Source organism: Myxocyprinus asiaticus, chromosome 43 (genome assembly GCF_019703515.2).
Source record: "Myxocyprinus asiaticus isolate MX2 ecotype Aquarium Trade chromosome 43, UBuf_Myxa_2, whole genome shotgun sequence".
Lineage (NCBI taxonomy): Eukaryota > Metazoa > Chordata > Actinopteri > Cypriniformes > Catostomidae > Myxocyprinus > Myxocyprinus asiaticus.
Genome location: NC_059386.1, coordinates 34,683,398 through 34,697,801, shown reverse-complemented (window position 1 = coordinate 34,697,801; position 14,404 = coordinate 34,683,398). Strand labels below are relative to the sequence as shown.

At 38.8% G+C, this 14,404-nt stretch overlaps 1 protein-coding gene across 2 annotated transcripts in view; it reads right to left on the bottom strand.

Moving 5' to 3' along the window:
- LOC127433172 (phosphatidylinositol 4-kinase alpha-like) overlaps positions 1-14,404 on the bottom strand; it is a 55,406-nt gene that overhangs the window by 20,959 nt on the left and 20,043 nt on the right. Inside the window, exons 26-39 of one of the 2 annotated variants that reach the window (XM_051684879.1) lie at positions 14,153-14,234; positions 13,951-14,034; positions 10,912-11,001; positions 10,705-10,824; positions 10,100-10,192; positions 9,830-9,986; positions 9,402-9,529; positions 9,097-9,255; positions 7,623-7,774; positions 7,404-7,511; positions 6,999-7,219; positions 3,925-4,083; positions 3,485-3,564; positions 3,202-3,401 (exon numbers count right to left, since the gene is read on the bottom strand). In XM_051684879.1, coding sequence (XP_051540839.1) covers positions 3,202-3,401; positions 3,485-3,564; positions 3,925-4,083; positions 6,999-7,219; positions 7,404-7,511; positions 7,623-7,774; positions 9,097-9,255; positions 9,402-9,529; positions 9,830-9,986; positions 10,100-10,192; positions 10,705-10,824; positions 10,912-11,001; positions 13,951-14,034; positions 14,153-14,234 — 1,833 coding nt within the window. The remainder of the gene's footprint in view (positions 1-3,201; positions 3,402-3,484; positions 3,565-3,924; positions 4,084-6,998; positions 7,220-7,403; positions 7,512-7,622; positions 7,775-9,096; positions 9,256-9,401; positions 9,530-9,829; positions 9,987-10,099; positions 10,193-10,704; positions 10,825-10,911; positions 11,002-13,950; positions 14,035-14,152; positions 14,235-14,404) is intronic. The other variant, XM_051684880.1, reaches the window with a different exon arrangement.

Sequence of the window (14,404 nt, the reverse complement as noted above, 5' to 3'; positions counted from 1 at the left end):
ACATGATAAGATGCACGGGTTGACGGTCTCAGAAGCAGAGGCAGCTGGGATTCGTCCTCCACCACCCGGACTGAGGAGAATCACTACATGACCACAAGGACTTAAAAGCGCACTGGGAATTCCAAATTGAAAAAAAAAAAAACACATATATCAAATATAAAAATATGTCTAAATACTTTAAATATGTCTCTCTTTTTGGTCAACTTCAGTTTTGGTCAATTTCACATTTAAACTGTTGTTTTTGGAACTCATATTTTATATAATTTTTTTACCAAAAATAAAATATACATTTTTATTATATTATTACATCATATTATAATATAAAAAAAGAAACGCCCCTTTTCAGGACACTGTATTTTAAATTTTGTAAAAATCCAAATAACTTTACAGATCTTTATTGTAAAGGGTTTAAACAATGCTGTCCATGCTTGTTCAATGAACCATAAACAATGAATGAACATGCACCTGTGGAACGGTCGTTAAGACACTAACAGCTTACAGACGGTAGGCAATTAAGGTCACAGTTATAAAAACTTAGGACACTAAAGAGACCTTTCTACTGACTCTGAAAAACACCAAAAGAAAGATGCCCAGGGTCCCTGCTCATCTGCGTGAACGTGCCTTAGGCATGCTGCATGGAGGCATGAGGACTGCAGATGTGGCCAGGGCAATAAATTGCAATGTCCGTATTGTGAGATGCCTAAGACAGCCTACAGGGAGACAGGAAGGACAGCTGATTGTCCTCACAGTGGCAGACCACTTGTAACAACACCTGCACAGGATCAGTACATCCGAATATCACACCTGTGGGACAGGTAAAGGATGGCAACAACAACTGCCCGAGTTACACCAGGAACACACAATCCCTCCATCAGTCCTCAGACTGTCCGCAATAGGCTGAGAGAGGCTGGACTGAGGGATTGTAGGCCTGTTGTAAGGCAGGTCCTAACCAGACATCACCAGCAACAACATCGCCTATGGGCACAAACCCATCTTCGCTGGACCAGACAGGACTGGCAAAAAGTGCTATTCACTGACGAGTTGCGGTTTTGTCTCACCAGGGGTGATGGTCAGACTCACGTTTATCGTCGAAGGAATGAGCATTACACTGAGGCCTGTACTCTGGAGCGGGATCGATTTGGAGGTGGAGGGTCCGTCATGGTCTGGGGTGGTGTGTCACAGCATCATCGGTCATCAATCTCAACGCTGTGCATTACAGGGAAGACATCCTCCTCCCTCATGTGATACCCTTCCTGCAGGCTCATCCTGACATGACCCTCCAGCATGACAATGCCACCAGCCATACTGCTCGTTCTGTGCGTGATTTCCTGCAATACAGTAATGTCAGTGTTCTGCCATGGCCAGCGAAGAGCCCAGATCTCAACCCATTGAGCACGTCTGGGACCTGTTGGATTGGAGGGTGAGGGCTAGGGCCATTCCCCCCAGAAATGTCCAGGAAGTGCCTTGGTGGAAGAGTGGGGTAACATCTCTGGTGCAGTCCATGAGGAGGAGATGCACTGCAGTACTTAATGCAGCTGGTGGCCACACCAGATACTGACTGTACCCTTTGTTCAGGGACACATTATTCCATTTCTGTTAGTCACATGTCTGTGAAACTTGTTCAGTTTATGTCTTAGTTTAATCTTTTTATGTTCATTCAAATGTTTACACGTTAAGTTTGCTGAAAATAAAAGCAGTTGAAAGTGAGAGGAGGTTTCTATATTTGCTAATAGTAAAATATTTCTGCCCTAATTTCTTCACTTGCACACATTATTTTAATGCTCTTTTATTAAACCCACAAGCCCTTATTTCTCATGAAGCAAAACCTTTGATGAAACAAAATTTCATTTTATCACTCCACAGAAATAGATTAAGCATGCGTCTCCTCCTCTGCATCACTGCGTGTCATTAACACTCTGCATATATTAACCTGCTATGACCATGAACATTTGCAATTACACGATCATTTGAAGTGAAGCCAGAATGCTTTGCGTTCACTATCAAAGTTTATATAGTTTGTTTAGATTTTTGTGGGAGTTTGGCACGAGCCTCTGCTGACGGCACTTGAGAACCGCTCCACGTGCTCTTCCAGACAGGAGCTGCTCTGGTTGATATCCGCGATACGGCTCAGTGATGCTCAGAGTTCAACTGAATAACACACAAACGTGCCGTTTATGCCGTTTATTTATTTGCTTAAAATTCCCTTATTTAGGCATTAAAATGTGATTGAAATTTGAAGTGCACAATAACCGCGGTTAGATCAAATAACCGCGATCAGATGATTATTTAATTTATCGCGACAGGCCTAGTCATGCATACTGCGTGCGGAGCGATCAGCAACGTGGACAGCCGAAGTATACTTTGGCCTTTAGTGTCCCATTTGAGACAACTACACAAAATTCATATGTCCCTGATGAAACATATTGGTATTGCTTACAGTTTACTGCCTACATTTTTGTTTTTTCCTCCCAACTTGGAATGCCTAATTCCCAATGTGCTTTTAAGTCCTCGCGGTTGCGTAGTGATTTGCCTCAGTCCGGGTGGTGGAGGACGAATCCCAGTTGCCTCCACGTCTGAGACCATCAACCCGCGCATCTTATCACGTGGCTTGTTGAGCGCGTTGCCATGGAGACATAGCACGTGTGGAGGCTTCACGCCATCCACCACGGCAACCACGCTCAACTCATCACGCGCCCCACCGAGAACGAACCACATTATAGCAACCACGAGGAGGTTACCCCATGTGACTCTACCCTCCCTAGCAACTGGGCCAATTTGGTTGCTTAGGAGACCTGGCTGGAGTCACTCAGCACGCCCTGGGATTCGAACTAGCGAGCTAGCGAACTCCAGGGGTGGTAGCCAGCGTATTTTACCACTGAGCTACCCAGATTTTTAATCTAATATAAAAAAATAAAAAAACTTGGATTAAAATCTAAAAAAATCTAAAAACTTTTGATAGTCCAATCAAATGAGTTATCTGGTTTGTCACACCAGAAATGGAAAGTCAGATACAGTACGCATTGTGCTCTGGTTGCACATTTTAGTAAATGCAGCAGGTCATCTGAGTATTCTATGCGTACAAAAAGTTTGCATTCAAACAGCTATTATTTTTGCAATTCTGTTTGGTGATGTCAGTGGTGCAGAAATTACAGACAGACACTTTTTTAAAGCTTGTACGGCACAGGCGTGTTGTTGACATACCTGGCTGGCAGTTGCATGGCCAGGTAAGGAGCGATACTCCACGCTAGATTAACGTTATCTTTCCACTGTTTCTCACTCAAGTTGATGTATTTGGATCTCCAATTGGAGATGCTGGTCTCCACGGACTGCTCTGTGGCGATGGCCAGCTCCTGTGTGGACAGTGGGTTGTACCACGTGGTCAGTCGCTCAATCTCACCGGCCTGAAAAAAACCACAGGAATCATCAGGACTTAGGTCTTTTTGTTTTTGTTAAACAGGCATGGAGGAAGAAAAGATGACCCTACCAGCAAAGCCAAAAGTAGTGTCCTGCGTTTCATGTAGTACTTGTGTAACTGGGTTCCTCGGTTGCTCTTTTTGGACATTCCTAGAGCAAATGAAAACATGAGAAGACATCATACAAGCACTGTTTGTGGGCTTTACATTAACTTAGTTGGACGTCTACCATACATCTGTAGGCCTGGAGCTAGTATCCACTTATGGAGGTGCTTATGTAATACTTTAATTTTGCTGGCTAGCTGGTTGGATAATACTGTCCAACCCTGGTGTCCATTTTCTTTTGCAGCAGCTCAAACGAAGCTAAAAGCGGCCCACCCTGAGCAGTGCTGACCTGTGCTAGCCAGCAGGCAGATCATAGCATTAGCACATCGACTAATACGATTATACAATTAAATCGACTCAGGATGAGTGTGCTGGCCAGAAGAGCTGCTGTGTGTTTGAGCGATACCTGATTTCTTGGATGTGGTGGACATGCCGCTGGACAGGGGGACGGTGTTGATCCAACCCTGAGCGCTCTGCTGGCGCGAGCCCACGGCCATGTCCATGTTGTTTCTGGGGTCGGCGGCGTTCATCACCGACAAACTGTTCAGCGAAGGATCCTGGTTGTCTGTGAGACGATACATTGTCAAGCGAAGGATTTGGAGGAATTTTACTCCTCTCTGGTATCTAACATTGACAATATTAGGGTGAATCTCAAGAAGAACATGTCTGGAACATGTTTCAGCCCAAAATCAAAGGAAAAAATATGAATTTATAAGCGTATCTGGATGTTTCTTCAACTTCAGGCACTTTTAACACTGCTGACTTCTTGAAAGTAAAGTCTCGTTAAAACATTTTCACACTTGATTATTTCATTTGTCTACTATGTCCAGTGTTTGTACATGCATCACAGGAGATCTATGTCATTTTTGACCATTTTCGGAAAGTCCACAGTGTCATTTCCAGCACACCTCAAATTCTATATTGTGTTTAATAGAATTCTGTGCTGGAAAGGACGCTGATGGAAATGAAATTTTTAACGTTTTTCAAATAAAATGAGGCTAATTTTATAGCTATAATTTTAAGTATCCTACATACAGACAATTAAATAATATTAGTAATATTTGGCAAAATGGCAGCTTGACAAAAAGAAAACAAGTTGAAAATTGTTTGTTTTAATAAAAACAACCCATTGCACACGAAAGTGCCTGAAACTGAAGAAATGTAACATCGGTCTTTGTGTGCTTCTAGTTTAATTTTAACCGACTTGATTAAGTTATATGTTTCATTGATATGTGTAATGACTGCTGACATGTCAAAAATATTTGAGGTCAAATATCAAAGGTTTAGGGTAAACATTTACTAAATAAACATGTGAAAACCAAAAAGTGTAGCGATTATCTTTGCTCTCTCCAGAAACATTGTGCTCAGTGATGTCATATAATGGCAGTTTATGGTGACCACCTCTTCAAGCTTCAAAATGACACAAATTATAATTCAGAAGTCTAATAAATGATTGTATGCGACTCATGTCTTGTTCTGAAGGAATACGATAAGGTTTGGTGAGAAACAAACTGAAATCATATGTATTATTAAGTGAAACTCTTGACCGACCGTTGATCTCCTGTGCGCGTTCATGAGTCTGTACGCGCGCTTTAGAGCTCCTTGCAGGAGAGCAACAGTAGTTATGCAGCACGCGTGAGATGGGGCATTCAAGCGAAAACTGGTTTTGTTTAACTTCAACAGGGCCACCAGCGATATTAACAACAGAAAGCACAACATAGCTGCACACAAACCAGAGAGCAGAACTTACAACACATGTCTGAAGAGTTTGTAGTGGAGGGATAGATGCATTTCTATGTCCAGCCTTATTTTTTTGAACCGGAGTCCTCCATCAAACAGTGTGATCATGCTGAAGGTTGCTTCAGTCACACGTGTCCTAACCAGACGCCAAACGACACGCAATAAAAGTTATCTTTTCTATGTTAATCAGAGTTTTTTGTCCTAAGCAGCTGCGACGAGCAACGAGACATTCTGTCTGCTTGGTTTCTATATTTGGCGTCGCGCCGGGTAACCCCGTCCGCTATGAACTGGCACCAGTCCAAAATGCGATGCGTGGTGCGAGCATGAGGCAATCACCTGTGTTGCATAGGGGTGAGTAAACAATGACTGAATTTTCATTTTTGGGTGAACTATCCCTTTAACTGTCATGAAAATGATGCCAAAATGTAAAAAAACGTAATGGTCCTAAAAAAAAAAAAGGCTTCATTTTCTTATGGGAAATATAATTAGTTATAGTTTTGTTTTGATTTGGGGAGAAATGTGATCTGGACATGTTCTTGACAGATTTCATGAGATTCACCCGTTAAGTGAAATGCAAATTCACTTTCTCCAGCGACCCCATTTCTATCAGTCTTTCCCATTTCCAGATCTTATTTGTATTTTGCGCCATTCTTCCAGCACTTTTTCTCCTTTACCATTTGCTTTAATGAATTATTAACACACAGTATCCGAGCAACTGAGTAAAACATGAAGCGAAGCAGCTGATTTGTGGTGCTGTCTGATGAAGCACATCACACGATGGAGGGATTCTGAGGGACGAATGAAGCGTCAATTAGTTCTCTGATATTGAAATGATCATGCATTTTACATGAGAGAGTTAATGTTCTGATGAGATAATGTTTTCTACAATGGACTAGAGGAGGGTGGTGGCGTTACGAGGGAAAGAGGGGAGACGGAATGGAGCCATTTCTCAATTTGCACTCAGCGTCAAATTGATAAATTTGGTGGCCAGAATGAATGCCGTGCATTTTTAGTACTGGTTTTAAATTTGCAGGGACGCACTACAGAAAATCATTTTCTTAATCAGTGTTTTTGTCATGTTGTAAAAAAAAAAAATCTAAACATCCTAAAAACAAAATATATCTTAACTTGAGAAGCAAAATTGTGAAAGATATTAAAGACTTGTTTTTTGACAATGTATCTTCAATTAAGTTCTCATTGGCAAATATTAATACTTGTTTTATGTATAAATGCCTTTAATTTTGGTCAATTTAAACAGATTAAAAATAGATGTAGCTTAAAGCAAGAAAAACTATTTGCCAATGGGGTATATATATATATATATAATTATTATTATTAACTAAATTCAAAATACATTTTCTGAAAACAAGAGATAATTTACCAAAAATGAAAAACATTCACCCATTTACTCTGACAGCTTCAGTCTCCATTTACTGACATAGTACAGACAAAAACATGACTGTGAATGGTGACTGAGGCTAACATTCTGACTAACATTATCTTTTGTGTTGCCCTGAAGAAAGTCATACAGGTTTGGAACAACATGAGGGCGAGTAAATGTCAGCAGAATGAACTATCCCTTTAATACCTTGCTTCTCAAGTAAATTGATCTTGTTTTGAGGTTATACATTTTTACTGGAGACTGACTAAGAAAAGAGATTTTTGCAGTGTGCAAATTCAAACTGCATTAACATGCTCCTGCTGTACTGTTGTTGCACAGTTGTAGCGCGGGAAGCTTACTTAATATCGATATCGGAGACGTGCTGGAAACGATTAGCGATCCAAAAATCCCGGCAGAAAGAGAGCTTTGAGGGGGATTGGTGCCAAGCTCACCGGGTGGCACAAGTTGACTAGCTGCTAGATACTTCTTATCCGAGAGAATGCTGGCGTAAAACTTGATCATGATGCTAATGTCCTCGCGAAGACGTTTGTCACCCTGGGTGGGAAATTTAGATGCAACACTGAAAAGCACAGGAAACAATAATTAGGATCAATTCAGTTTACTAAAGGACAAAGAGAGCCAAATAAACTTTATAAAAGCAGGGGTCACACCTTTTGACCAATAAATTCCCATGTCTTTTTCAGTCAAGTTTTTAAAAAAATTAACGATTAAATATTTTGAATATTTAATTTTCTCTCTGGTACCTGAAATAATCAAAGGCGGTGGAGTATATCTTTTCTCGCAGGACATTACGGATGGTGGCATTGGTCACTACGTCCGAGTGCAGTAGGGCGAGTCCGAGCGTCAACAACCTGAGTGCACAGAAATATCATGAAATCATATTATTTTCTATGTTTGTTTATGGGCTTGACCACAAAGAGCACAGTATAAACGTAAAGTTGTGTCGCTGTCTTCTCGCTAACCTGAAACGAGGTCCGATGGCCGCTACATGGCGGTTCAAGCTGCTCTTTGGACCGCCAACATTAAGAGAGAGGGATCTATGCAGGAGACTGCTGAATATCTCCACCTGATCAGCACTGGAGTACTTTGCTATCTCAAAGCGCTGCACCAGGAACTGTAGGAATTGAAAACAAATGTAAAAATGCAGACAATTCCTTTGTCCCTCTGGTGACCACACCAAATTAGTCAAAATAATTTGTGAATGTTTACTAATTCGTAAGATGTACTTACAAAGTATGAGCATAAAACTAGAGCTAGACCGATAATCGGTTTGACCGATATTTTTTTTAACAGATATTTTAACTTTTCTGCTTTTATTTTTAAGCTGCTTCATTTTGCTTTTAAGTTTATTTTTAAGATGAACTTACAAGGTGCAAGTATGATACTAGAGGTAGACCGATAATCGGTTTGACTCAAAAAAAATTTAACCGATATTTGCACTTTTCTACACTTTTGTACTGTTCTTTAATATCAAGTCTACCGATAAATGCTAACTAGTGGGACTCGATACAATAGCATCCAATAATTACTAACAAGTATAACAACTTGCCTATTATTATTATTTTCTAAACATTCACATAAACATTTTAATAAGATTAATATATACAGATAAAATGTTTCTATTGTTGTAGTCTAATAATTATTTAGTTAGCATTTTGACAACAACAACAAAAAAACAAACGTAAAAATGTAGTACAACTTCTTCAACCACACCAAATTATTCACAACAAATTAGTGCATGTTCCCAATTCATTCGAAACTAGATGTAAACCGATAATCGGTTTGACCGATTTATTTTTACCGATATTCACACTTTGCCACACTATTCCACAGTATCCAATAGATTCAATTAAATAAATATTAACTTGAAATTCCAAGTAGTGGGTTTCTATACAATAGGACCCAACAATTATTTCACAAATATATATATATTATATTATCATCATCTAAACATTCATTTAAAACATTTCAATAATATTTATATGAAAATAAAATGTTTCTATTGTTGTAGTCTAATTATTACTTAGTATTTTGAGGGGAAAAAAATCATTAAAAGTAAAAAGTTACGCTTAAACATAAAAATGATCGGTATAGTTATTGGTTGAAAATAAATAAAACAGATTGGTCAATCTTTATATAAAAAAATGTTACATCGGAAAACTAAAAAAACTAAAAATATTAATTACTATTAATAACTATTAAATATTATAATTAAAGAGTTTCTAGATACAGTTACACAGATGTTCTGTTTTAAGAACACTAAATTGAGGAGGGTGAGATTTCCGCGCAAGGTGTGTGTGTGTGTTTGTGTGTGAGCTATTTCTGGTGTGTATCATAAGGAGCTTTCAGGAGGGTAAATCCGTTGTCCTCTCACGACAGGACAGCTACGAAAATGCCCATAAGCTTCGATGGATAAAGAAGGTAACAGGCAGTAACCTCTATCCAGATGTAGTGGGGCGTGACGTCGGGTGGGCAGGGGATGGGCTGGCTCTCCTCTGAGGCCGCGAGAGGGTCCGCCTCCACCTGAGCGTCTGAGAACAGCCCCATCTTCAGCTCAACGGTCATCAACCACGCGCCTGCCATCTCCCGCATGAACTGACCCCAGAACAAAGGGGTAATTGATTCAAAAGCATTTTGGAAAACCTGTATAGCTAATATATGCACATAAAGTGGAGTAATAATCTATTGCAATGAAAACACAGATGAAGGGGACAGAAAACATGCATACACCTATGTCTTACCTGGACTTCAATGCCAGTCCTGGCAGCCAGGAGCCACTCCCAGCAGGCTATAGCTGTTTCCATACCATTCTCTGTAAACATCTTTAACGGGGACCAGCACAGGAGATGTAGGAGCTGAGGGTCGCACTCTGCAAAATACAAGAGAAAAATCAACCCTGTTTACATTCCTTGAAGAAATATTCCAGGTTAAGTACAAGTTGAACTTAATTGAAATGTGAATGGTTGTACGTTTATATTCCTACCCTGAATATTCCTGTAATAAATGTTCCAGTTTTTGCTGTGCGTAATAAACTATCTCTACCTGTGAAATTACTTATCTTCTTTGATGATGCAACCAAGGACATGTAAAAATGTAACCAATTCATGTAGCATTTATACAACAACATGTGAGGATGCAATATTGGTATGTTTGTAATGTAGTCATGTGCCTTTGGAGCTGATCAGCAGTGCTGCTAATTTAAACATGGCTTCAGTAAAGGCTTCGGGCTGTCCTCCGTCCAGAGCTTTAGTCATTTGTCGAATCATAAGTTTATTCAGGTCTGATGTGCTCCGCGTGGCCTCTGAGAAATGAATCATGCCTGCCACCTGTGCGTGACATGCGATCAGTTAAAACATAGATTATTAAACGCTACTTTCATAAAACATCCATGTGCTTTTGTTTTATTATTTAGTTTGAAGACTGAACGAACTGTCCGTACCTCTCCAGTATAGCGGTTTCTCAGGTTGAGGGAGGCCATGAAGTTGGAGTAGTCTTTCTTTACACAGGTGGGTCTCTCTGTGAGCTGAGTGGTCTAACATAATATAGAAAACATATGGTTTGGACCCCCACATAGAAAAAAAGGCAATGGATGCAATTAAATACATTTTCTGGATCATTTTCAACCTAACATTTATGACATGCTGTTGATTAGTACACACCATAATTTTAACTCGTTCATTGTTTTTCCCATTTGTTTATATATTGTCTGTAGTAATAGACAACAGTAATTTTGGCTTGATTTTTATTTATTTATTTTTTTACTAAAACTTCTTTCGTTCACTAATCCCTCTTATTTCATGCCATGCCTGTCATATACAGACCACGTGTAACCATCCAATCAATTCTCAATGGATAAAATTAATTTATACCCTACAGTTTTCCCACCAAATATCCTTAAATGTTCTTTTATATAGATCAAGATTGAAAACATTAAATAATATAAATAAATATAATATCAAAATTACTACTTTAAACACACAATATCCCTTCTGCATGAACTAAACGAGCACAACACGTGCAGAATATGAGTGTTTGTCATCTTACACCCAGACTAGTGCTCTGACGATTATATCCAGCAAAGTGTAGGATGCTCTCTGTGGCCATAGCCAGACCTGTGTGCTGGGACAGGCCTGACACCCAGTTCTGATGTTTATTCAGGTATTCCTGTGAAAAATACACAGACATGAATATCAAATTTACAAGACAAATAGGACTGCAGAGGACATTAGCCAAATGTAGCACAATGCACACCTGTAGGTGAGATTTGGTGACTGATGGTGCCCATTTCATGGCCTCTTTCAGGATTTCTCCACAGCGGGCGGCAAAGTCTTTCACAATACTCTACACGAGACATATGACATCACATATCAGCCTGACAACAGTATCGCAAACAACAATCCATACTATAACATACTTTTAATAAGCAGTCAGATCGGCAAATTTAAACTAAAATGTAACATAAAATAAATTATATATACACACACACACACACACACACACAGTTTATGCAGTATATACTGCATATAAAGTTGTGGCCAAATATATTAGCACCCTTGGTAAAAAATGAGCAGAGAAGGCTGTGAAAAAAAATCTGCATTGTTTATCCTTTTGATCTTTCATTAAAAAAAAAGAAAACTAAACTTTAATTGAAGTAAAACAATCGAAAGAGGGGAAATATCTCATTATTAAATAAATATGTTTCTCCAAAATGCATTAGCCATAATTATTGGCCCCCTTTTATTTAATACTTTTTGCAACCTCCCTTTGCCAATGTAACAGCTCTGAGTCTTCTCTTATAATGCCTAATGAGGTTGGAGAACACATGACAAGAGATCTGAGACCATTCGTCCATAAAGAATCTCTCCAGATCCTTCAAATTTAGAGGTCCATGTTGGTGGACCCTCCTATTCAGTTCACCCCACAGGTTTTCTATGGGGTTCAGGTCAGGGGAATGGGATGGCCATGGCAGAACCTTGATTTTATGGTCAGTGAACCATTTTTTGTGTTGATTTTGATGTTTGTTTTGGATCATTGTCCTGCTGGAAGATACAACCAGGGCCCATTTTAGGCTTTCTGGCAGAGGCAGGTCAGATTTTGATTTTTTTATCTGTTGGTATTTGATAGAGTCCATGATGCGATATATCCAAACAAGATGTCCAGGACCTCTGGCAGAAAAACAGCCTCACAACAATAAAGATCCAGCACCACATTTAACCGTGGGCATTGGGTACTTCTGCATCTCTGTGTATGCTAAACCCATCTCTGGTGTTTGCTGCCAAAATCTCTTTTTATGTTTCATCTGACCATAGAACACGGTCCCATTTGAAGTTCCAGTAGTGTCTGGCAAACTGAAGATGCTTGAGTTTGTTGTTGGATGAGAACAGAGGCTTTTGTCTTCAAACCCTCCCAAACAACTTGTTGTGATGCCTTTTCCAGGCTGATTCTTAAGATCTCCAGTTCATTGGAACGTGTTAATTATTGTGCTGATGGTGGAAATGGGCATTTATTTTCTTTTTGCCACTTCCCATTTTGTGAAACTCAACAACCTTTTGCCGCACATCATAAATTTATTCTCTGGTCTAACCCACTGTGATTGATGATTAAGGGAATCTGACCTGTGTGTTACCTCATAATTATACCCCTGTGAAACACAAAGTCATGGCTGAACAATTTCATCTTCCTAGTCACCCAGGTGCACTAAAAATGTAAAATATGAAGGGGAATATACTTCAGATATACTCATAAGAATTTCTAGGGGTGCCAATAATTGTGGCCAATGTGTTTTGGAGAAAAATATTTATTTAATAATGAGATACTTACTTCCCCTTTCAATTGTTTTACTTCAATTAAAGGTCAGATTTTTGTGAATTTTTTGAATGAAAGATCAAAAGGATAAACAATGCAGATTTTTTTTTTCACAGCCTTCTTTGCTCATATTTAACAAGGGTGCCAATATTTCTGGCCACCACTGTATATATATATATATATATATATATATATGTAAAATGGCTTATTAATGACAGAGGTCTGAGGACAATGACCAGACTGGTCCAAGCTGACAGGACAGTAACCCAAATAACCACACATTACAACAGTTCTATGCAGAAAAGCATTTCTGAACATACAACACGTTGAACATTGAGGCGGATGGGCTACAGCAGCAGAAGACCCCTCCAGGTACCACTACTCTCAACTTAGAACAGAAAACTGAGGCTGCAGTAGGTGCAGGCTCACCAAAACTGGACAGTAGACGATTGGAATAACATCGCCTGGTCTGACAAATCTGGATTTCTGCTGAGGTACACAGATGGTAGTCCCACTGCAGCCTCAGTTTTCTGTTCTTGGCTGACAGAAGTAGGTCCCAACGTGGTCTTCTGCTGTTTTAGGCCATCCGCCTCAAATTTTGATATGTTGTGCATTCTGAGATAATAATCTGCTCACTACAATTGTACAGAGCGGTTATCTGAGTTACTATAGCCTTTCTGTCAGCTCCAACCAATCTGGCCATTCTCCTCTGACCTCTCTCATCAACAAGGATTTTTCTTTTGTTTTTTGCACCATTCTCTTTACACTCTAGAGACTACTGTGTGTGAAAATCCCAGGACATCAGCAGTTATAGAAATACTCAAACCAGCCCATCTGGCACCAACAATCATGCCATGGTCCAAAATACTGAGATCACATTTTTTCCCCATTCTGATGGTTGATGTGAACATTAACTGAAGCTCCTGACCCGTATCTGCATCATTATATACATTACAATGCTGCCACACGATTGGTTGATTAGATAATCGCATGAATAAGCAGATGTACAGGTGCACCTAATAAAGTGGCCAGTGAGTGTATATTTATATATAAATATATATATAAAAATGTATACATATCTAATATTCATTAAAAATATTAAATATATACTATATGCAGGTATATAGATAAAAATATATATAAATATAAAAAAATATATATATAAATGTATGTATAGTAAATAATAAAATAATACATATAATTAAATACAAATATATTTATTTTAGATAAACATTTTAAATATTTTTAATTCATATCAATAAATAAAGTATTAACAACTAACTAAACTACAATACATGCAATAACAACATTTTCAATAAGTAGTCAAATAAGCATATTTAAAAAAGTAAAATGTAATAAAAATAAGATTTGTTTTAATTTTTTATTTATAGTTATACTGGATTTTAACACATAAATTAATATAGAAACTAATAAAATAGGTAAATACAAAATACAAGTGAAAAATAATGGGTGGTGTAAAAGTACCTCTCTGGCTTCATACGTGTCTGGCACTGTGATTCGGTATGGAGTGTCTGGTATGTCATAATATGGCTGGTCTTTGTGGATGTCCTGCAGGAAAGGTTAAGGTCAATAGTGTTTTATAAACACCTCCTGTAATAAATCGTTGAATATCTCCATATGAGAAAGCAGATAATTGAGTGATCTGAGCAAAATAAGAGTAACTTACAGCACTGAGTGAAACCGAGAGGGTCTGCAAGATATCCAGCATTGTCTTCAGGACACGACCGCTCCACAACAGATGCGGAAAACTACAAGAAATACAAAGAAACATAGTACGGTTAGATAGAACCTCTAAAGACGTAAACCCGAGTTATCCTGACGCTTAATATGTTACGTGCTTTTTGCTGTTCAGATTAGAAAAAAACTAAACTAAACGGATATGCTTGAATCTGATTTTGATTGCCAGTGCGAACAAAGC